The 25,835-nt window shown below is 34.5% G+C and overlaps 1 protein-coding gene across 2 annotated transcripts in view; it reads left to right on the top strand.

The window, feature by feature from the left end:
- The window catches only part of scaf6 (SR-related CTD associated factor 6), a 251,811-nt gene that overhangs the window by 179,880 nt on the left and 46,096 nt on the right, over positions 1-25,835 (top strand). For both annotated transcript variants that reach the window (XM_090409796.1, XM_090409797.1), the window contains one exon: positions 12,320-12,429. In XM_090409796.1, the coding sequence (XP_090265922.1) occupies positions 12,320-12,429 (110 nt within the window). The remainder of the gene's footprint in view (positions 1-12,319; positions 12,430-25,835) is intronic.

The raw sequence follows: 25,835 nt of genomic DNA, 5'->3' as shown, positions 1-25,835 counted from the left end.
TTGTAAAATATTCTGTCATGGTCGAACTATAAAATCTCTGCTTGCCAGAATTCAGAAATATTAGCACTATATTCATTTCTTGTTGCAAGGAAAATTTGGAATATTTGATCATGGTATCTCCACTGTCTATCACTATAATTGGGAATAAACTAAACAGCAGCTCTAGTAAATAAGAATAATATAATTTCATTAATGATGTAGGAGAGATTGTTAAAATGGGGGGATATTAGTTTGAAATTAAAGAATTTTTAAACTAGTTTATTGTATGCATTTTAATTTCGAGAACTTTGTCTTTCGTAAGTTATGGCATACAAATATCTCACAAAGAATTGAATATTTTGGATTTAGGGAGTAAATTTTTTTGTTTCTGAGATTCCCACTCGTATATACATTAGTATTGTGAGTGGGCTAAGGATTTTTTCTTACATTTTTTATTTTATTTATTTTTTTGTATTTATTTATTGTTTTAAATCGTTCAGAAAGCATTATTATAACAATCTAGAGACTGAACATGGAACATTTTCAAGTTACTTAGACCTCCAGCAAGCAAGCAAGGCACTGCAATCTCCTCCCTCCTAAAGATAGCCATGAACAGCCATGTCCACAGTGGGATTTGGATCCACAACCTGTTGGTTGGAGAGCAGGTGCATTAACCACTCAGTTAACCATGTCAGCAGACTCAGACCACGTAAAAAAACTGTTTAACTAAAACTATATGGAGTCAATAAAAGGTTCTACAGAGTGACATGGAGAATATATTTAAGGTGTAAGATAGTAGTTAAAACTTTTGAAGAATGTATAAGAACATAATTAACATTAAAATGATTGACTGAAATGTAGATAGAGTTGTATGCTATTTTGCTGTTACTGAACATACATGAGCACATCCAAATGAATATTACTTAAAATTTCTTTGTCTAGCATCACTTTTTTGTTCTGCAGAAATGTACTAAACTGTAGTTGCAGTGACAATTGCATACTTCTTTAGGAAATGAAAAGACATTAGAAAGTCACATTTTTGAGTAGAGTGATATTAAACTAGATGTCAACAAATGAAATATTAAGCCTAATTCTTTACTCTAGGTAGATAATGTTTTTCCACTTAAATTGTCCACTGGTTTTAAAGACTTTAAACCAAACTAGGCAACTGCTATAGCAGATTTAGTATGAAAGTCAGGAGTGAAAAGACAAAACTATGAAAACAATCTAAAATATCACCTATAATAAAATGATAAGATTGTTTATAGGAAGTTGGTAATGTAAACTTTTCATGTAGTACTATCATAATATCCTGTACCCACCTCCCTCCTTTCCTACCCATCTGAGAGTACATATCAGGAATTTGAACATTAGATGATGATAGTTACATGCTAGGAAAGAATTTCACAAATACTGCAATCCTGGTAGAAGGTATTTCTTTAATGGAATTGAATGATGTCTGTAGAAATGGTGTTAACAGGGAACTGTTCAAACGTACTAATGAAACTAAACTTTTAAATTAAAACACAGATATCCTGAATAGAATATGGAGTTGGGAAGAACCACTAGAATCCTAGCAGAAGGCCATAGTTATTCCAGTTTATAAATAAGGCAATCATAAAGATTTTGAAAATTATTATGAATGAGGTGTTCTCAATAGCAGTTACAAGACGTGTGTGTGGGGGGGGGGGGGACTGGAGTCATTACAGTGATAATACATGAGGAACAAAATGGATTCTACATGTGCAGATCCTGCCATTTACTTTTCTTTGAAATTAGTAATTGAAATATTAAATAAATCAATATGTGTAGTATTTGGACTATAGGAAGCCTTTGACTGTGTGAACAGAAATCAACTTTTAGAAACACTTACTGATGATGATGTAATCTCAAACTAAGTAGTAGTAGTAGTAGCTATTTACAATCTTTATAGGTTTAACTTCGTAGCAGTTAAATCGGGAAATGAAATATCAGATTGGAAACTAACGTGTCATTCGACAGGGCCGCCCTTTGTTATTCTTTGGTGTGTTTGTGTGTTTATCATTTTCGTGCATCATCAGAGACTAATAGTTCATTGAAATATTTCATTACAATCCTATGAGTTGGCCAATAAGGAAGATGAATTGAAATATTCTATGCACCATTTAAACCTTATTAAAATCAGTCATCACTTTTTGGAGACTGAGTGGGCAGTTCAGTCTCCACTGGTACCCAATCAGAGATAGCTTACCCAAGGCTATCACTAATTAAGCTTCAATTGCAGCGAAGAGAGCCAGCTCCACAGGTGCTGCCATTTCGTGGTCCCTAACACTCATATTTAATGTCTGAAATAATGTGGGTTCTACGGTTGATTTTCTTGAATTTACGGGACAAAAAACCCGAGTTTCCGGGAGAAAAAACCCACTTGCCTGTGCCATCGACTAACTCGGGAACCAGTTGAAAAAAGGCTCAGAAAAATTTCCTCTAGTCATCGACTAGACTCGAAACCAAGTCTTCCTTCATGCGGCTAAGCGCCGTGGTATGCAAACGCCACATCCACTGAGCCACAAAGGCTCATCAAACCTTATTAATAGCTGAAAAATTTAATATAGAAATATGAAATATAAAAACCCAAATTATGCCCTGCTTTTTGAAGAACAGTACAAATTCTAAGTGAAATGTGCATTGAAAATATTGTGGAAGTTTTTCACTTGGTTGTACTATAAATTATTAAAGATACCAAGAAATTATATACTTGGTTTAGTGCTTTATTCAAGTGTAAGCAAACAAAGTTTGCACCTGAAGTATTTTTAGGACTGGGCAACTCATATAAGGAAGCTAAGACTTCACATCACTTGCCTTAGTATCCCATAATGCACATCTCCTTGCAGACATGTATAATGCTATGTATTATGGGAAGGGTCACTACCCAGACTGGTTTCGACCTTTATTGAGGCCTCTTCAGTGGAAGCCAGACCCAGAGGTGATACTAAGGTTGAAATAATGCAGAAGTCATATTTTCATATACGAGTTGCCAAAAGGTGTCACACCTTATTATTAAATTACTTTGGATTAGAGAAAGTTGTTGGAAGTTTTTTTTTCACTTGATTATTATACTATAAATTAAAGATACCAAGAAATTATACACTTGATTTAATCCTTTATCCAAGTGTAAGCAAACAGAGTTTGTACTGAAGTGTACGGAAGTATATTCAGGACTGGGCAACTGAGGCAAGGCAAGTGATGTGAAGGCAGGTGATGTTAAGTCTTAGCTTATACGAGTATAAGCTAAGACTTATATACGAGACCCATATACAAGTTGCACAGTACTGAAAATATTTCATGCACAAACTTTGTTTGCTTACACTTGGATAAAGGGTTAAACCAAGTATATAATTTCTTGGTATCTTTAATTTATAGTATAACCAAGTGAAAAAACTTCCAACAACTTTCTCTAATCCAGAGTAATTTAATAATGTATGACACCTTATGGCAACTCATATATGAAAATATGACTTCTGCATTACTTCAACCTTAGTATCACCTCTGGGTCTGGCTTCCACTGAAGAGGCTTCGATAAAGGTTGAAACTGGTCTGGGTAGTGACCCTTCCCATAATGCATAGCATTATACATGTCTGCAAGGAGATGTGCTTTGCATTATGGGATACTAAGGCAAGCAATGTGAAGTCTTAGCTTCCTTATGAGTTGCCCAGTACTCAAAATACTTCAGCCACAAACTTTGTTTGCTTACTTTGTTTAATCCTTTATATCCAAGTGTGTATAATTTCTTGGTATCTTTATGTATTGAAGATACAATTCTTTAGCAAGTAAACTGCTTTAACTATCTTGATTATTGTCTGACTTATAAAGAAAAAAAATTGACAGTAATAATAAAATCTAAAAATACAGCAGTGCAGTTAGAATAATTAAGTTTTTGAATCCAACAGAAAGACAGAGGCACACAAGAATTAAAGCATACAAGACATTAACAAGAAATCCCAATACTTACCTGTGAATGAAGCACTATCAGAAAACAAGATGAACAACTTACATAATTTGAAATGAAATTTATGAGAAGAACTACAAGATATTGTTAATGTACTAGGTGAAAAACAAAGATATGATGAATAGACTAAATATGATACCTCTAATACAGTTATCCAGCAGTATAGACAAAAAATGGTTATAGTATGTAAACAGAATGAACAGGACGAGGATATCTTGATGGGTTCTTTGATACATCCCTAGAGGTAGAAGATTTCTGGGAAGTTACTTCTCAAGGTCAAGAATGGTCTTGAGACAGTAACTGGCCTCATGTTGGAAGTGTAATGGAGTATTAACAGCACTAGCAAAGGATTAAAAACTAAATGCTTCCAATATTTCATCTGTCACTTCAGGGAGTACAAGTAACACACACAAAGAAAACGCGATACTAAATGAAACATGTGGATAACTCTCGAGTCCTTTCTAGGTGGCGTGCCTTCTATGGGTATTTGTAGGCAACCTAGGATGCAAACCGGAATCCCTTACAATTATTGTTTTCCAAAAATATTTTTGGGAAACAATAATTGTAAGGGATTCCAAAAATAGTCTTTCCTTTTTAAATTTTACTATGGAGGGTGGAACATGGTGGTTTTCTTTCAGAAGATCCTATGAGTTGTGTCCAACATGGTCTGCAAGGTCAGACTGACCATAGTCAGTCTGACCTTGCAGACCATGATTGCAGATGTAAGATTTGTGTTCATCTAAGCAGACAGTGGCTAATTACCTGTCTGTCTGAAATAAGGTCAGCTTGCAGGAACAGTTATATACTCCAGGCAGTGAGAGAGGAGAGAGAGCTCATCATTGGTAGAACAGATTAGGGTAACAAGTTTCCGGTGGGGCTTAAAAGCTGTGTAGAGGTTGTACTTTTTTAACGACCTAGTTATTTTTTGTGATGTGCCGTGGACGTAGGGGATGGTGATAGCATTTCTGAAATCCTTCTGAAGAGATGTCTCAAGAATGGGAGAGGAACTGATTATTTTTTTAATTCTGTAATCACTATAGCCATTGGATAGGAAGGTGTTATGTATATATGGTTGAGTTCAGTTGAAAGAGAGGTTCCACTGGAACAAAGGCTTATTGGTTAGAGTTTAATGATGCCATATTATTGAGAGGGGTGGTGGGAAAGTTTGTGGATGTATTTGCCTGTGTGAGTGGGTTTTCTATATACAGTGAAGGAAAGGTTACATTCGGAAAGAGTGTTGCTAAGGGGTCTAGGAAGGGTACACTATTGTTATTTTCCTTTTCCATCATAAATATGCATAAAACATCCCAAAATTTGGGAAGCAGTTATCGTAAGAGGTCCCAGTTTACATTCTAGGGTGCCTACAAATGCCCATAGAGGGCGCACCACCTAGATAGGGTCTTTAGTCATCCACATGTTTCATTTAGTATTGTGTTTTCTTTGTTTCTGTGTTACAAGTGTTATATGTACTCCTGAAGATGTCTCAGTGACTGAGACAAAATATTGGAAGCATTAAAATTAGTTTTTAATCCTTTCCTAGTGCTGTCAATACTTCATTAAACCTCCAACATGATGTCCTCTCAGCACTTAAGCCTTAACACACAGATAGTAACTTACCACTAGGCCTGTTACTGGACAGGATTATGATGATTGTTGTTAATGATAAATTTATTTAAGTTGTCAAGTTACTTTGAATCCTATAAAAAATCTTAATATAATAAATAATCTTTTTATAATCATGACATGATACACAGATAGAGAGACTAGTATAGTAACATAGTGAAATAACATTTATATCGATTCAATAACTTGAATTCATTTGGCATCAGGAGCCTGGAAAAATTATTTATTGGTATGAGGCTTAATACAGAGAATCAGAGAAACTAGATCATCAAGGGAGGAATGGGAAAAATAAGTGAAAGTTCATCTATTGTATGCAAAAATGGGCCAGGAAATATGTTTTGAATTTGGACCTTTTGAGTATGTCTGGGGAGGGAAAAGAGATAGTTCTACAACAAGGCCAAATAGATTGCATATTTAATTATAAGAATAAGCTAGTGGTAATTTGTTATGTATATACACAAATGTGAAGAGCATCAGAAACAAAGGGATTGAGTTCATTGCTTTATTGAATAAGATGTGGCCTAAGGTTTGTTGGCATTAGTGAAACCTGGTTATCAGAATCAGATATGTAACTGGGATTGAGTGGAAAATGGATATACTATTTTTAGGAATGACAGAAAAGGTAGGAGAGGAGGGATAGTAGTACTACTATCCCAGACAACTTAAGTCCAGTTAGGGTAGAAACACAAGAAAACAATGATAATAACAACCATGAATTTGAGACTATTTAGTGTGAAGTGGAGGCTAAAAAATGAAATATATGGTAGGATGTTGCTACAGACCTGGTGGCTCAGTTGCAGGAGACGAAGAAATGCATTGCCAATTTAGCCTTATGGATACTAAATGAGTGATCATTATGGGTGACTAATTATTCAAACATTAATTGAGTAGAAGAGAAATCTCATAAGAATGAAGAGGAATTTATGGAATTGTTGCAAGACAACTTTTTCAAGTAGCATGTGAAAGAAGGAACTAGAGGTCAAATAGTGTTAGATTTGTTCATAGCATCAGAAAAAGTCTCTGTTAAGAATATGACTATTTTACCACCAATTGGTGATAGTGATCATGTTGTGCTTTCAAGGGAAGTATGTAATTATATTGATGTTCCCATTAGAACAGGTTACATGCTGAATTACAAAGTTGGAAATTATGATCACCTTAGGAAAATACTATCTGTGGTCCCATGGTATCAGTTACTGAATGAGAAAAATGTCAGCAATGCATGGGAATCTTTGAAAAAGTGATTAAATGAGGAAGTATCTGAATGTATCCCTAGTGTTCAAAGAATAAATAGGTTGGGAGTGAAATGGATGTGCAACCTTATTAAGCAAGAGGTCCACAAGAAGAAGAAAATGTGGAAAGAATATTGTGGGAATTAGAGTGAAAGGAATTTCAAAACATAAAACTCAGTGACTCACTATTGTGCAGAAAGCTAAATCAGAGTATGAAAAGAAATTGGCTATGCAAGCTAAAGGCAATCTGAAAGAATTTTATTGTTATGGTGCAAGCAAAAGAAAAAATGAATGTGGAAGAAAAACTTTATAGAATGCAGATGGTACTCTAGTGTCAGAAACTAATGAGATTGTTCAAATGCTCACTTTGATATAATACAGCAATCCCACGATTAGTGCACCTAATGCATTCTTTAAAACGGGTGTATTAATCGAAAACGCACTAATCGAATATAATAACCGGGAAAAAAGTATAATTCGTTCTCAAATTTCTTTTTTGACCCTTAATTTTTTTTATAAAAGAATTAGGGTATGTCTCAGGGCATAGTTCAAGGAAAACCATGAAGCTGAAAGACGAAACATATTCAGAATATAAATTATTCTACTACTTCTTAACAAAGAATTCAGCTAATGTAGTTGGGTTGACATTCTGTTTTTTTTTCATACAACTGATGGTATGGCCCTATTGCTTTTTCTACTCTTCTGCAAATTTTACTGCTTTTCTCTTCATCTGAGTTCAGCTTCTAAGCATTGCTGCTTAAAAACTTCAATTGTATGAAAAATATTTTCAAATTGTCTCTGTGAAATATCTTTTGGCTGACTGTCAGTGGTTAAATTTTCTTCTTCACTTCAGGATCTTCCTGCTGTGCACCTAAATTTAGCAAGTCAGAATCACTCAATTCTTCTGAATGAGATTTAATTAATTCTTGGACGTTATCATTGTCACCTAATGGACGAGTTATTTTATCTTTTGCTACTTTATAACCAGGCTGAGATTTCTCTGATTTGGCCAGAAAAGTATTGGAAGGCATTTGCTTTTAAAAAGATCGGTTTCATTGACATTAAATATTTGTCAGAATAGTCCCCTTCTTCTACAATTTTCTTCAAAATCTCTGGATAATTTGCAACCACCTCCTTATCTGCACTTGCAGCTTTGCCTGTAATTCAAACATTATGTACGCTGTTTCTTTTTTTTTTTCTTTTTTTTTCTTTTTGATATGTTCAAACCATCCAGTACTACCGTGGTATTCTTCTTCTTTTCCATCATTGATAGTCCTTTTTTTCAAGGTTGCAAAGAGATTTAATGCTTTTGATTTAATCAGGCCAGTGCTTAGGGGGATCTATTTTTGGTTACAATCTTTGATCCATGTAGAAAGAAGTCTCTCTAATTCAATCATTATAATACTTTGATTTTGAGTGGTCTGCATGCATGTTCAACTTTCTCTTTGTATTTATAGTATCTTGTAGTTGATTCAGCCATTTTGTGTTCTTGTCCTGTCTTTGTTTGGGACTTGCCTTGTTCATTCTTCTTTATTATTTCAAGTTTTTCTTCCAGTGAGATTACTTTTCTAATATTTTTCACACTTCCACTTTTTTGCTCACTTTCTTTTACTCATAATTAAAGAAGGAGAAAATACTTTAAGATAAAAAAATGTAAGGAAAACAATTGCAAAGGAGGCACGAGATATAATCAGCAAAATGCTATATAATTAACAGACAACATAAGTTTTGGCAGTAAATTTGGAACATGGTGTATATGGAAATAGCATAGTATGCCATTAAAAATAACTTTGTAAAATGTTTTAAATTGGTAACTAAATTATTTCATCCTGGTGAGTGATTTTTTAAAATAGTTAGCCATAAAAATGTATAGATAGAAAATTTTTAAAATCTGTAACATTTATTTTTAAGATGCATATAGGTGCACTAATTGAATTTTAGAGGCACATTAATTTCATTTGGTTATAGGAAAAAAAGACATTAATTGGAGATGCATTATTGAGGGATTGCTGTATATCAACTAGGTGTATGTAACATGGTGCACATTGCAGCTGCTGCATTGGATGAAGAGTTAGAGGTGCATGAAAATAAGGTTGAAGAGCTCTTGCATAACCGGGATAAGAATTTGTCAATAGGGATAGATGGAATATCAGCATGTTTGCTAAAGGAATGTTCAGCTGAATTAGCTAGGCCCTTCACATGTTTGTTATAACTTGATTCTTAGCTCAGGAATGATACCACAGGAATGAAAGGAATACATGATAGTTCTATTGTACAAGGGTGGTGCAAAAACTGATGTGTAACTACCGACCTATCAGTATCTAGTGTGGTAGTGAAGATTTTAGAGAAGTTGGTAAAAACTCGCATACAGAAATGGATAGTGAAACAAGCTGTACTCTGTAAGGAACAGCATGGGTTTACTAAAGGAAGGTCATGATTTATCAATTTGCTCATTTTATAACAATGTTACGGCTGAGTTGGATAAAGGGAACGGATGCATTATGATAATGTTGGATTTCGCTAAGGCTGTTGCATAAACTGGAGAATATGGAATTGGAATATAAACTCTTGACTTGGATCATGGGATAGTTGACAGACAGATATCAAAAAGTGGTATACAGTGGGTGTGAATATGCCAGATTTAAGGTGACCAGTGATATACCTTGGGCCATTATTGTTCAATCTATACATTAATGACATCAGGCAGGGTCTAACATCAGATATGCAATTGTTTGCTGATGATGCGAAGATAGGCAGGGCAATCGGATGCTGCTGATATCCAGCATTTACAAAATGATTTGAATAGGCTGGAAATTTGGGCAGACAAAAATGGCTGTCAGTTTAATGTTAGTAAGTATAATGTTATGCACTTTGGTGTGATGAGATTTCCAGCGGCATATTATATTACTGGAGTATGCTACAAGAAACTGATGAGACTAGGGATCTTGACGTAATGGTTAATAGGAATTTGAAGTTCAAAGGTCACATAACAAAAAGTTTCAAATACAACTCAGAGGATAATTACGATGTTGAAGCAACCTTGACATATAAGGAAAAGGAAGTAATTTTGTCTCCTCTTTGCACAAATTATGGGATTCAGATTATGAGGAGACAGATTGTGAGTCTGTGGATTACAGTCTCTGGTTAATAGGAGAAAGAGGGGGGTGATATGATAGAGGTTGAAAGTTTATTTTTCACTTGATTAGACTATAATAAATTTAGTTTAATCCTTTATCCAAGTGTGAGCAAACAAAGTTTGCACCTGAAAATATCTTCAGGACTGATGTAAGGTAGTACAACAATAGGCAACTCGTAGCAAAGGTGCACCAAGCTAACATCACTCCTATCTTAGTACCTCCCATAATGCAAAACACATCTTGCGGATATGTATAATGTTATGCATTAAGGGAAGGGCCACTACCCAGACCGGTTTCGAACTTTATTGAGGTCTCTTCAGTGGGAGCCAGACCCAGAAGTGAAGATACCAAGGCAAAAGCAATGGGGAGGTCATCTTTACCTATAGGAGTTGCCAAAAGGTGAGCCACCTTATTATTAAATTACTCTGGATTTAGAGAAAGATGTTGAAAGTTTATTTTTCACTTGGTTAGACTATAATAAATTTAGTTTAATCCTTTATCCAAGTGTGAGCAAACAAAGTAAATTTATATAGTCTGACCAAGTGAAAAATAAACTTTCAACATCTTTCTCTAAATCCAGAGTAATTTAATAATAAGGTGGCACACCTTTTGGCAACTTATATATAGGTAAAGATGACCTCTCCATTGCTTCTGCCTTGGTATCTTCACTTCTGGGCCTGGCTCCCACTGACGAGACCTCAATAAAGGTCGAAACCGGTCTTAGTGGCCCTTCCCTTAATGCATAACATTATACATATCCTCAAGGAGATGCATTTTGCATTATGGGAGATACTGAGATAGGAGTGTTGGTATCTTGCTCCACCTTTGCAAGGAGTTGCCCGGTGTTGTACCACTTTACCCCAGTCCTGAAGATATTTTCAGGTGCAAACTTTGTTTGCTCACACTTGAATAAAGGATTAAACCAAATTTATTATAGTCTAACCAAGCGAAAAATAAACTTTCAGTATTTTCCTCTAAATCTGGAGTAATTTAATAATAAGGTGGCACACCTTTTGGCAACTCCTATTGTGTTGGTACTACCTTACCTCAGTCCTGAAGATATTTTGAGGCACAAACTTTGTTTGCTCACACTTGGATAAAAGATTAAACTAAATTTATGATATGATAGAGGTCTATGAACTTTGAATGGGTGTTATATGATATCGTCTGAAATTTTTCATTATATGGAAGGTGGGGAGGGAACACAGGGTCATCCATGGAAGTTAAGTCAAGGGTTAAGCTAGGGTTTTTTCTCACAGAGTCAGTGAAGGAATGGTTTGCCTTTAGGAGTACTGAGTGCATCTAGTGTGAATGAATTTAAGTGAAGCGTTGATAGCTGGTTTGGATGATTTAAAGCCTCCCTTGATAAGTCCTTGACTCCCTGGAGGTCACAGATAATAATAATCACCACATTTTTCTTATTTTTCTAATACAGTGGATCATGATTGCTGGTCTTCAGTTAATCAACATTGTTTTATGAATTAGCCAATATGAGGAACTCAGGAACAATTTATAACTTCTTTTCACCATTAGCTTACACAGATTGAGTATAGGTCTGAGTTGTCCATTAAGCAAGTGCAGTGCACTGTTGCACATATACCATCTCACATCTAATGGCTACATGCATGACTAATATATACATTAATGCACAACTAATGTTAGCATAAAACTCCTGAGTACTCTGTCTTCAAACTAATGTTTTCATTTTAGCTATTAAAAACTTTCATGTATAGTACTTCACAGAGGGTTTTAAATTGGCACTAGTATTGTCATTTTGGTAAGTAGAAAGTAACTTTACTGTAATTATGCCAATTATTATATTCTCAGCTAACTAGCCAGAAAACAAATTGATTAGCAAGCTGTACTAGATAAACAAGGTATTTCTGTACCTGTTTTGACATTTCTCACTCCAATGAAGGTGGTCTTAATTCTGTAATTAATCCTGGTACAAGCAGGATTAATTGCTTAGTTTATATCCAGTCCCTTAATTATTGTCAGATAATTGTCATTGTTAGGACATGTGTACAAAGAGATTGCAGAAAATAAATATTTAGCCTCACAACATGAAGATAAAAAATAATACTGTTGGAGGTAAAATATTATTAATATAAAGTTTGTATTAAATCAAGAAAAATATGTCAGTATAAAATTAAATATAGTCACTCTTAATCATAATGTTCCTGTGCTTAAATTTTTTTTGAATTGAAACTTACATTTGCAAATGGAGAAATATAATGTTAGCTTTACTAATTGTTAAGAACGGCTGCTTTGCACTAGAGTAGATGGTTGCACCACTCAGCCACCTTACCTGTGCAGGCATGCAACCAATGAACATACTTGATACCACCAAACCTCCACCCAGGCTTTCCACCAGAGATGATGATGCAGCAAGTACAAGACTTCACAGAACACATGCTTCCAAGTGTCCCTTACTTTGATCTTCCAGCTGGACTGATGGTTCCCCTGGTTCGGGTAAGTATATTATTCTTTTTAGGATTAAATACTATGTTTTTAATGATAAGGATACCATATAATGCCTGGTTGGCTTTCTAAAGCCTAGTTGTTCTTTATCTTAAGAATTAATATTTCATTTAAGAATTTAATAACTATGCAGTTAGAGATAGAAACATGCTCAGTAATGAGCATGACTTAATTCAGACAATGAAAACAAGGTTAAAAATATACCATTTTATAATAGATTCTACTGACATTTTATATCTTCATGCTGTTAAGGTTTTGTTTGCATCATCAGATCATATTAGATTGGAAAAACACAGATTAGAATTTTTTTCAAGGATGAAGGCAACAGATGTTTTCTACCGAAACAGTTTGTGTGTGTGTGTGAGAGAGTCTCCTCTATGGTTTCTGCATATAGGGAGTTTTCTTCATCCCTTAATTTCCCAGGAAATTGAAGCATATTCTCAGAATCCCAGGAAATGGATGTATATTTAGAACTTTAAAAAAAGCGATTGTTTATACTTGAGCTTAAACTTTATTTCTTAAGCATGACCTGAGTTTACTAATCAGTCTTAGATCAGTTGCTTTTTATTAATTTATTAAATTTATATAGTCTTTGTTTGCAGGAAACAAAGATTATAACATAATTTTTATTTATAATTAAGTTCATTTATGAAAAAATAAACTTTAAAATATCCTATATATTTAAGAATTTTTCATATTCTTAGCAAATCCTGACTTGCTGACTTACATCAATTATAAAAGGAAATACACCCTCAGCAGATGGGAATGTTGCATCATGGCTGCACAGTTTTTCTCTGCCAGTTTTTACTGTAGACTTGACACAATTTCATGAAGGGCATTAAATTCTTCATTAGTTAAAGGTTGTTTTTCTATTTTTTACTTTTTAATATATACCATGGATGGATGAAGATCTATCCTGATCATATTCTCTGGTTAATTTTTGGAAACTTTCAAAGTTTCTATTTTTCTTTGACTATGAAATAAGGATGGATCTTTTATATACCCTGGTTCTATCTGAAATATTTTCAAATACAAATATTTATAGAAAGTGTTACCATGGTCACTATTCATTAGAATTGGCATTGGTAATTCTACTGCTCTTTTCCAAATCTGCTACAAAACATTCCACATTTCTTTCAACACTCCTTCATAATTCATTTTCGAACTCGTAAAATAAGTTTTTTCTTCCTCTTCATTCGTTCCTCCCTCTGCTATTGTTTAGAACAGTCTTCTCTCTTATGTATCTTCAAATGGAATGTTAACAGATTTCTTCCTTCTCATTAGCTTTCTGCCTATAATGCAGTACTAATGTACTATAGGTTCAACAACCTCTCATTTTATTTTTATTTTTTTTTACACAAAAAAAACTACATGATTCAATAAGAAGATAATACTAGATGGATATAAATTGAATGGTCATATTCTAGGGGAAAAAAAAGTTGATAAATATAAGGATTTCGTTGATAGGAATTTAAGTTCAGAATCATATTGGCAAGCCAACTGGCAATGCTTAAGAGACTGTTAGTTTAATGAAACATAAGCTTTGTAAGAGAAATTATATTTTCATACAAGTATCTTCTCAGGCCAATATTTGATTATGGCTCATACCTTTGGTCAAAAGTGTAATGGATGGCAAGAAAATTGAGGTATTTAGGAAATTGACTAAGTGTGTGGAAGGGTTGTATCATCAGAGTTATCAGAATTAGTTGGTTAGTTGTAATTAGATGAAATGATCTTACAGGAGGAAAGATTTAATTGAAGTTTATAGCAGGAGTTTGTTGGACTTGACTGAACTAGTAGACATGCACTAGTAGAGGGCAAATTAAAAAGCTGGTGAGGAAGAAAGAATAAATAGATGCAATGAATAAAATTATTGACATGTAAATTATGTAAGGAAAAAAAATAAAGCATTTAATGCAAAATACACATTTCTTAATGAGAATCTCATACATCAACAGATTTGGATAGTTATATGAAACAAGAATGGAATGAAAAGTAAGATAAAAATGCAATTTAATGAAAAGTGGAATAAAAAATGAAATGGAATGGACAGAAATATTATAAAATATGTTCTTTCTGTCCAGGGCCGCATTTATACTTTTGGAGGCCCTAGGTGCAATAGCATTATGAGGCCTCAAAAGAACAGGTCTATTTCAGTTAAACAAATTCATACGCATTTTTTTAGTTTATTGAAAACAAGTTATTTCGATAATAACTCATTTTAATAAAATAGAAATAACACCACATTGGTATACATATATTTGCATTTAAAAAAAGTACAAAAATAAATCAGTTGAAATTTAAATAAAAAATTAATAACCAAAAGTTTTTTTTTTTTTCTGGCTTTGGTTTCAGCAAATATATTTATAATATCATAAAAATTAATTGAGTCTATTACATCTGATTCAATGCATAATAATGACAGGTCACTTGTTTTATTTTGATGCAGGTTGCTTCTTAAATAATTTTTATCCGTTTCAACACTGAAAATGAGCTTTCAGCACTTGCATTTCAAATAAGCATCGTCAAAAATATTTTTAAAATTGTTTCTTTGTTCAGAAAAGTAGATTTTAACCCATCGTTTATAAATTTGTACATATTTTTAATTGAAGAATTTTCTTTATCATTATTAAAAATTGCTTCATTAATAAATTTTTCTGAGTCAATATCAGTCCCATAAGTTTGTAAAATTTTGTTAATATTAGTCTTGTACTTGTCTTGATCTATATCTTTCTTCAAAAAAATGTCAAACATGTCTATGAAAGATTTTTGCTCTTTCATTAATTTCCAAAATTAGCTAATCGCAAATGACATTAAAAGTATTAACAATAAAATTTTCTTTCCCATGTAATATAATCTCATTGTTAGTTTGTGAAACTTCATCACTCTTTTTTTTTTCCTCACTCTTTCCTTCTCATCTTTAAATTTTGTCTCATTTGCTAATAAATTTGCTTCTTCATTTAAAGCAGCAAAACTATTTCTTATGTGTAAATAAAAGTAACTAAAGACTGTAACAAATTATTAGTTAAGAACAAATCCATATCAGGATCTTGTAGAGATTTACTAGTAACATGTATTCGTTGTAAAATTTTGCTCACACAACTGTTAAAATTGCTGTTTCTGAATTGTCAAAATGTTCAGCCAATGATGAGCTCTCTAATTTAGAAATAGGTTTTTCATGAGGAGAAATGGATAGTTCAAGTAATGCCGCTTTAATTTGTTTATATCCACGTTTCAAAGCCAATTCAGCGTCAGCTGGACAACCTCGTTTAACTTAGTTTTTTAACTGTTAAAGATTTTTTTTAATGTTTAAGGAGTATACCTCATCTTCTTGAAGATGAAAAGTAATTATATATATTTTGTATATAAATTATATACATGTTGCACTGCTTCCAGACAAGGTTCCGTGGTATAGTTGCCAATTAAATTTAAGGAATGACTAGAACATAGTATATAATGGGCAGAGGGACTATGTTTTTTCAACCTAGCTTGTAAACCTGTATAGACACCTTTTATAGTGCCAGTCCTCTGCACATTTTTATCTCCAAAGATAATTCTTCTAATTTTTTTTAATACTACCTCTTCTAAATATAAGGAATTATGTTGTGTAATACTAATGAACCTGATAAATGTTTCTCTAATTGTCAGAATTTGCAGTAACTTACCTAAATATGATAGCTAGTTGGTCATTATGGGCAACATCTGGTGTCGAATCGAGTGTTATTGCAAAATAAGTGGCTTCCTTAATTTCTGATCAGGGTTGGCCCTAGGAATTTAGTCCCCCCATGCAATAGCATATTTTGTTGCCCCTTTCCCCTAAAAAAAAAAAAAATTCTTAATGACGTCTTGAAGGTGCCTTGATGTCTTAAAAGCCATGATGTTTGCCTAGGCTTCAACATGCCTGATCATATTTCTAAATAGCATTAGCTAATGAAAATTCATAAGTTAATGAAAAATTATCATGAACTATATTTTGTACAGAAAGAGAGAGACAATTAACTGTTTAACGGTGGAATTTTGTTCTGAAAATGTGCATCTGCATTGTTATTATGTGACACCTCCAGGGATTCCAAAGACTCATCGAGGGAGTCTTTGGACTATCTACATATCTACAACTCTCTGACTCCACCACCCAATCCACCAACTACAACTAACCGCAACCACATGTGGTTAAAAGGCTGCAGGATTGGAATTTGAACCTGCAGCCTTTTGGCGGAAGATCATATACGCTAACCCCTCTGCCAATCAGGCCAGCAAAAAAAAAAAAAAAAGATATTTTTAGATATTTATGCAAAGCCCCGCTTTGTTTCCGAATATTGCATTTTTTTTTTTCTTTTTTTTTTTTTTCTTTTTTTTTTCTCCATGGGTAATTAAAATCAAGTGAAGATGAGTATACTCGTCAAATGCAGAGTAAATACACCTGCTATAAATTTTAATTAAATTATAGCAAAGTGGCAATTATTAAAAGTTAGTTTATTTGAAAAATCAATATTATGGGATTTTTTGGTCTCATCGGCAGACCTTTCATTACGATTTCCAGTCTTTCAGTATCACTTAAATTCATTTTGCTGGATCAGTGTTCATTTCAAGTTCATCACTTATTTTTTTGAAGAGGAAGATGTTAAATCAGTTTCATTTTCACCCTCATTATTACTAATATCGACATTACTGGGATTGCAATTAAAAGTACTTGCCATGAGCTCAGAATTTTTGGTTTTGGTCCTTTTGCTTATTTTCTCTTGTACTACATTAGCTGTTTCAGTTTTTGGATATTTATGCAAAGTCCTGCTTTGTTTCCGAATATCGCATTCTTTTTCTGATTTTCATTTGCGATATTCTGTGCCTGATAGTTATTTTATTATATCAGACATATTGGAATGTTAAAATTATTTTAAAGGCCAAATCCTAATAACTGTATCAAAAAAGTATTATTAACACTCACTGCACAACTGTATTTATGTATTTTGATTCTATTTAACTGGTTTACTCTTAACCAATTATCTCATAATGATCATTTGGTCTCATTGGTTAAATGAGATTTAACCTCAGATCAAAGTCAGCTCACAGCCAACAATGGAATTGGAAATAAATGCAAGATAGATGTTCTGCTATTGTCACGTCATATGGTGTTAACACTGACAGTACAATATTAAATGCAACATAATACTACATTATTTTAAACGATTTATGATTTATGAATTATGATTTTTAAAAAAATATACAGTACAATGAAGTTTTATTATGTAATAATTTAACTAATGACATCCTAAAGTGTGGTTTCAAAAGAGGAGTAAATGACTTGCAAAGAGGAGTATTTCACTTGCAAATGAAGATTTGCAAATGATGTGTGTTGGCTAAATTTGTGCCTTTTTTTGCTCACAGAAAGATTCAGAAAAAAAAAAAAAATAATTGTGAATGTTTGCTGTAGTTTGAGGGAGTAAGTTCTTAATGACCAAAACTTTCAAAAGTTGACTGGGATGAGTCTTGATGCTACGGTTATGAATCCGGGGGGGAAGGGGAAGCATCGAGCTAATGGAAACATGCAAATTCAATGAGAGACCCAAAAAGGCACGTCAAGTTCAATCAAAAGTCAAGACAATGTTGATTGGAATTGTGCACAAAGAATTTGTTCCTCTGGACAGACTGAACCAACATTTTTATCTCAGCATTTTGAGAAGACTGCGTAATAGTGTGTGACGAGCCAGAAATGTGGAGTAGCAGAGATTGATTTTTACACCACAACAATGCCCCAGCCCACTTGGCCTTGTCTGTCCAACAGTTATTGACAAAAAAAGAACATGGCATTTGTTTCTCAATCTCCCTACTTGCGTGATCTCTCTCCATGTGACTTATTTTTATTCCTGCAGATAAAGAAAACCATGAAAGAGCAGCAATTCGCTGATGTGGACGAAGTGAAAGAAAAGTCACTGAACGTCATGAACATTATTCCAGCTGAACAGTTCCAGACTGTTTCCAGCAGTGTGTGTGTGGGGGGGGGGGGGATGTTGGGACAAGTGCATTGACTCACATGGAAAGTATTTTGAAGGAGACAACTAGAATATTATGGTATTATAAACTTCAATAATTTTTTTTTTAAATAATTCAGTTTCTTTTTGGGTATCCCCCTGTATACAAGGGGACACCCAAAAGAAACTTATGCCCTTGTATCAGTTTCTTTTTTTTCTTTTTTTTGTGCAAACTACAGCCATTGTACACTGTCCACATTCAACAGAACAAGCATTTAACAATCCTTATTAAGCAAGCCAAGAAAAAAATCTGTCTAAGAGTTTTCTAATCCACCCTTTTCCCTGAGTGGTGACTTGCCTTTAACTCATTACTTATCATCGAACTTGGTTTTCAGAAAACCAACAGCTATTGTCCATTTTCATTCATTATATAATATTTAAATACAGGTAACCCTCGTATAACGTGATACTTATGCAACGCAGTTTTGATATAGCATGGTCTTGGGAAACAGGATTAAAAACCAAGTTTATATAATTCTTGTAGAAAGGCTTATATGCTGCTGGTTAAACATGATAATTAATACTTAAGGAATTGACAGCGTACACTACAAATATAAATTAAAACAACTTTAATATATACTTTCCGATATTTCGACAACGTCACGTTGCCATCTTCATGGGAACTTAAGATAAAGACGTGCACACAATTACTACATAAGAGCAAATGAAAAACGAAGTGAGGAAGCTACCGTTTTCCTAAATTTGCCCTCTGGCGGGTTATATTAGGTGTTCTAGGCCTTTGGGCTGAAGTTCTTCTGATGTATGTTTCCCAGATTTCTGGCAGTCTCATGCATCCAAATTTGTTGAGGTTTGGCATGTTCCTAAGGGCTAAGGCTGATTTCATGAATAGTCTTTCATATTTGAACTTGCTGCAGTGTATTATTGTGGCTTTCTTCCACCTTATTCTGTGGCGAGTATCCAGAGCATGGTCTGCAAGCCCAGCGTGGCTGTACTGGTGAAATCGGATGCAGTCCTTGTGTTCTGAGATTCTGATATTTGCTGTCCTGCCTGTTTGGCCAAAGTAGGACAATTTACAGCTGCAGAGGACCTGGTATACACCTGGTAGGTCTAGGGGAAGTGGTTGATCTTTAGTGGAGCGGATAAGTGATGCCAATTTTCTATATGGTCTGTAACAAGTGGTCAGGTCATGTTTTTTTAGGATTTTTTGTTGATTTTTTCCGAGGTGCCTCGGATGTAGGGAATGGTGATGGATTTAGAGTAATCTTTTTTGTGAAGGGGTGGAAGTGGGTTGTGGATATCTGGTTTTAGTATTTTTTGGATTTTTTTTTTGGAAGGGGGGGTAGCCATTGGCTAGGAAAGTGTTAAGGATGTGATTTAGTTCAGTGGTTAGGGCTTGGTCATTTGAACAGATTCATTTAGTCCTGTTGAATAGTGTCTTAATAACTCCATATTGTTGTGGGGAGGGATTGTTGGTGAATATATCTGCCTGTATGGGTGGGATTTCTAAAAACTGAGAAAACCAAGGTACCATCAGGTTTGCGGGTGATTAGTGTGTCTAGGAAGGGGAGGCTATTGTTTTCCTCTTTTTCCAGGGTGAACTTGATTCTAGGGTGTTGGTTGTTTAAGTGTGTTAGGAAGGAGAGGAGTGTATCCAGGCCATGTGGCCAAATAGCGAATACATCATCAGCGTAGCGAAGCCATATGGTATGTTTTTGTGGGGCAGAGTTTAAAGCTTTCTCTTCAAAAGTCTCCATAAAGAAGTTGGCCAAGGGTGGGGAAAGTGGTGAACCCATTGCTGTCCCCTCTATCTGTTTGTAGAATTTTTCCTGCCAAACGAAATAGCCTTTATTGTGAACTGAAATGGGGCTGAGATATCGGGAGGAAATTTAGCTTGGATTAGCTCTAAGGTTTCTTTGAGGGGGACATTTGTGAATAAGTAGGAGACATCAAAACTGACCATTTTGTCATTATGTTGGAGTGTAAAGTTTTCTATACTGGCTTTGAAGTGGGCTGAGTTTTTTTATGTGTGATGGTGTGTGGCCAGTATAGTGTGAGAGCGCTTTGGCTAAATGTTTAGCTAGTTTGTAAGTGGGGGAATCAATGCCATCCACTATGGAACATAATGGCACATTTTCTTTATGTATTTTCTGGAGCCCATATATACGGGGGGGGGGGGGGGATCTAGAGTTATATGATTTTAGTCTGTTAGTAATCTCCACAGGCCAAGAAGTGACCTTAAGGAGCCTATGGAGTTTTCAAATTTGTGAGTTGGTGGGATTGTATTCAATGGGGAGGTAAGTAGCTCGATCTAATAGTAAAGCCTTAAGCTTACCTGTGCAGTCAGTATGATTGTGTACCACAGTGGTATTCCCCTTATCCGCTTTGGTGATAACTATTTACAAATATAACTAATATAACTAAAACCTTACACTCCAACATAATGACATAATGGTCAGTGTTGAGTCTCCTCCTTATTCACAAATGTCCCTCCTCAAAGAAACCTTAGAACTAATCCAAGCTAAATTTCCTCCTGATATCTCAGCTCTATTTCAGTTCACAATGAACTCAGGCTATTTCGTTTGGCAGAAAAAATTCTACAAACAGATAAAGGGAACAGCAATGGGTTCACCACTTTCCCCACCCTTGGCCAACTTCTTTATGGAGACTTTTGAAGAGAAAGCCTTAAACTCTGTCCCACAAAAACTTACCGTATTGGTTTGCTACGTTGATGATGTGTTCGCCACATGGCCCGGATACACTCCTCTCCTTCCTAACACACTTAAACAACCAACACCCTAAAATCGAGTTCACCCTGGAAAAAGAGGAAAACAATAGCCTCCCCTTCCTAGACACACTAGCCACCCACCCATACAGTTCGATACATTCACCAACAATCCCCCCCCCCCCTCCCCACAACAATATGGAATCATTAAGACACTATTCAACAGGGCTAAACAAATCTGTTCAAATGACTAAGCCCTAACCACTGAACTAAATCACATCCTTAGCACTTTCTCAGCCAATGGCTACCCACCAAAAAAAAAAAAAAATCCAAAAAATACTAAAACCAGATATCCACAACCCACTTCCACCCCTTCACAAAAAAGCCCCTTTAGGATGCATGTACATCAATTGTTTACCGTATAAAGTGTTTATTATTGAAAATTATCTTCGTTTTTGCCAGGAAATGGCATTAAAAATCATAAGTGTGTTAATCTCAAGCTGATCACTTTATTTTCTGGTGAGTTACATACAATATGTAATGTTTTTTTTATGCAAAAATTTTATTTTTTATAGTAATGACCACTTAGAGGACTTTTGCGATATATGGTTGGAAATGAAATTAGTTAGTTAATTGATGACAAAACAGATTTAAATGAGGAGGAACTGGTCCAATTAATAGATGATGTCGAACCAAACAGCAGGAAAAGTTCTGCCGAAGATTCTGATTGTGATGAATTCGCGAAAGAATGCAGTTTAAAGAAATTAGCAGAAGAATTGGATTTGGCAAGAAAGTTAGGAAGTTATTTATGGATAATGATCTCTCAATCGAGCACTCCAGAAAATTCATGAGACAATTGGATATTTGTTTAGCTCCACATTATGAGCTTAATAAAAAAAATTATAACATAGTGGTAAGCAAGGTCTTATTACTGAATTCCTCATAAATAAACCAGCCAAAGTATGCAATGAGAATTATACAAATGATGTCCAAGAGATTTCAAGTGATGATGACATCTGGCCACTTGTAAATAAAGAACAGCTACGAAATGTTATTTTTGAAGACAGTGATGATGATTAAAATACGCACTTTATTTTATTTTGCCTAAAACATTTATACATTATATGCAATGAAGTTTATGTACGATTTGTAATTTTATAAGTTTAACTATGTATTTGTTTCATAGTTTACATGTTTTCTTAACTTACATAAATTACCTGAATTAAATAAAAATATATTTTTGTTGAGTATGTCATTGTTGTTTATATAATTTAAAAAAAAAAAACAATTTCAGAACATAACCCTACTTTTCTTATGTGATCTGAGTCTCGCATAACACGATTTATATAATGCAGCATTTCTATGGAACCTAACATCTGCGTTATACTAGGGTTACCTGTAATTAAAACAAAAAGTAATATTACTGGCACAAACGTGGTTTGAAACCAACACATTTGGCCTCTCAAGAATCCCACAGCTCAGTAGTCTGGTGTGGATACTGTTCTAGCTATGAGTATTATATGCTATAGTTCACTGCACATCATTCAGTATGTTGTCAAGAATGAAAAGGGAGCATCTGTTTATTGGAGGCTGGTTAAGAGAACATCTGTGTTCGCAACTTTTTTTTTTTTCTCTTTCAAAATATTTTGTAAGATTATTATACTCATGTACCATTTTTAGTTAGTTAATGATTTTAAACATTTGGAAATGTTATGATTTGCATGCCAAACTCAAGGGAAATGATGTGAAAATGTGGTTACTTTTTTCACATCATAATGCCAAATCACCACAAAAAAAGACAATTATAAGTTCGATTCTACAACATCTGGCAAAAAAAGTATTCGATCAACGACTAATACTAACATCGTATGTATATTAGAATTAATTTTTCCTCAATACATAAATTTTGTTCAAATTGAACAGTTATGAATATAAATACAGTTAAAAAAAGAAATAAAATTTATTACAAAAAACATTTTATAGTTACTTTTAATCAGAAATTAGATGAGTGGAAAATCAAACACTGAAGTAAAAAGTATGTGATCATTCTTTGATTGGGAAATATATATCCAATCACCTAACTCAGTATTTTGTTATTCCTCCCTTAGCCCGAATTACGGGTTTCATCCTTTGTGGCATGGACTTGATAAGCTTTTTAGTCATTTGGCAGAATTTCACTCCAACTTTCCATGATTACTTGATGTAATTCGACAACATTTGTGGGCAGCCTTTTGGTGTCAATTTTTCACTTTAAAATATTCCAAACATTTTCAATCAGATTAAGGTCTAGCTATTCAAAGGCCAAGTGATAATTTTAATTGAAGTGTTCCCTTGTTTCGCAAATAGTTTCTGATTCATCTGCTGCAGTGACAAGATGCATTATTACCTTAGAAAATGAAGTCATTGGAATCCTGAAACAATTTTTCGATACTAGGAACCAAAAAATGCTCTAAAATTTCTTCATAGATTTCGGAGTTGGCTGTACTTAACACGATACATAATTTTCCAACACTGTAATGTCATGCAAACCTGAATGGTAAATGAGGATGAAAATTTAGCCTTGGCATTAATACCCTCATCGAAGAACTTTTTAACAACTTTTCTCCATACAAAGTTAGTTATTATCACTGGTTCCAAGGCAAATTCAAGATTCATCACTAAAAATGACTTTTTTTCTTCATCAAATTCCTAATTTACATGATTTCTATGCTATTGGAAAAGTGCTTTTTTGTGTTGCTTTGTCAAAAAAAAAAAAGTTTTGTTTTTGCTTTGCAAAAGTGAAATTCTTAACCATTCTGCCGATTCTGTGCTGTGCGGTCACTTACCTTCACTCTGTAATTTGACCATGCAGCATTAAGTTGTTTGGATGTTGAACGGTGCATGATTTTTGCAAGTTCAGCTAGTTTTCTGTCCTGCCTGCATGAGGTGCACATGGATGTCCACTTCAAGGTATGTTTTTTACACTATTAATCAAATGATATTTTTTCCAAATGCCACATACAATACTTAGAGCACATTTTAGTAATTTAGCTACTTGTATTTGAGACATTCTGTCTTTCAGATATTCAATCATTCTGTTTTCTAAATCGCTGGAAAGTTCTTTCACGGGAGCCATTCCTTAACACTATAGAAAGAATTCCAATTTTGCAACTATGATCTCCTCCTCATAAATGTTTTCTCTATGCCTTACACGTGCACAGACAATTCTAGATTTGCATATTGGGGAATGATAAGTGTTTTTCCTCAGCAGCCACTTTTTTCCAACTGTCAGCTTGATCGGATACTTTTTCTAACACAAATAATTTATTTTCTTTAAATCTTTGAATTGTACAGGGTGGCCATAACATGACTTTCCCTCTTTGGAGGCAACTATAGCTAAAACTAATAAACGGAATGAGACCAAATTTTATATCGAGACTTTTGAAGGTATGGGGAGATGATTTCCGAGAAAGAAAAAAAAAAAAGTATCAAAAGTCGCCAATAGGGGAAATTTTGGCGCTGGCAGAGCCAAAAACAAGCGGATAATTACATTAAAGGCCGATAAATGGAATAATGACATTTCGACGGTGTAAGCGAAAGCCGCGTCACTCATTCCAGCTGGATATGTGGTGCGTTACAAGGATAATAAGAATAATAATAAACTAAAACAACAACTTGCAAGAGACTCAGAAATTAATGTAGTGATTGAACTCACAAGAAATAATGTTTTATTCATCAGAATCAGGGTCCCCTGGACTACATACACGATTTTCAATGTGCTGACCTTTGTTGTGTACAACAATTGCATCCGCTGTGTGACATGCTCTACAACTGAGTGTAAGGAGTTGGATTGGATGTTCATAACAACCCGTTTTATGTTCTCTTTCAAGACATGCAAGTTGGGAATGACGCTAACATTCACAACGGATTTCAAATATCCCCACAACCAAAAGTCACATGGAGTGATGTCTGGGGATCGAGGTGGCCATGCCATCGGAAAGAACTGACTGATAACCCTCTCATTACTGAAATGCTGGCATACAAGGTACTGTACTGAATGTTCAATGTGTGGCCGTGCTCCATCCTGCATAAAAATTACAGAGTCCAAACATTGTCTTTGCAATGCAGGAATGACAAAATTTTCCAGCATTCGTCGATAAATCTCTCCAGTAATGGAAGAGGTTACAGGACCTCTAAGGGTAATACGCTCAAAAAAAAGTATGGTCCTATTATGAAACCTGCTGTGAAACCACACCACACGGTTACTTTTGGAGAATGCAGTGGTACTTATTGGATCGCTTGGAGATGTTCAGATGCCCAAATTCTGCAGTTCTGAATGTTGACTGACCCATTCAGATAAAAATAAGCCTCATCACCCCACAATATTCTCCAAGGTCGGTCATTGCCATCTCCATTAAGGCAAGAAATGTTAGCACGAAGGTCATGCACTTATCATAATCTGTGGTAGTTAGTGCTTGCACTCGACAGAACTTATACGGATAGAAGTGAATCATTTTCTGTAAGATTTTCCAGACTGCACCATAAGTCATATCAAGTTTGCAAGCTATGGCACGAGCACTTGGACCAGTACTGGTCCCTGTGTCATCGAACACCGCAGTAGCAACATCTGTTACTGTCTTTTCTTGCACTGATTTCCATCCTCTGCCACGTCTGACTCCTAGTGATCCAGTTTCTTCAAACTTCTTAAT

The sequence above is a fragment of the Typopeltis vanoorti genome, chromosome 20 (assembly GCF_054136105.1).
Source record: "Typopeltis vanoorti isolate ZY-2024b chromosome 20, IOZ_Tvanoo_1.0, whole genome shotgun sequence".
Classification (NCBI taxonomy): Eukaryota; Metazoa; Arthropoda; class Arachnida; order Uropygi; family Thelyphonidae; genus Typopeltis; species Typopeltis vanoorti.
The sequence above is the reverse complement of the archived record's forward strand: the minus strand, read 5'-3'. Positions and strand labels throughout refer to the sequence as shown.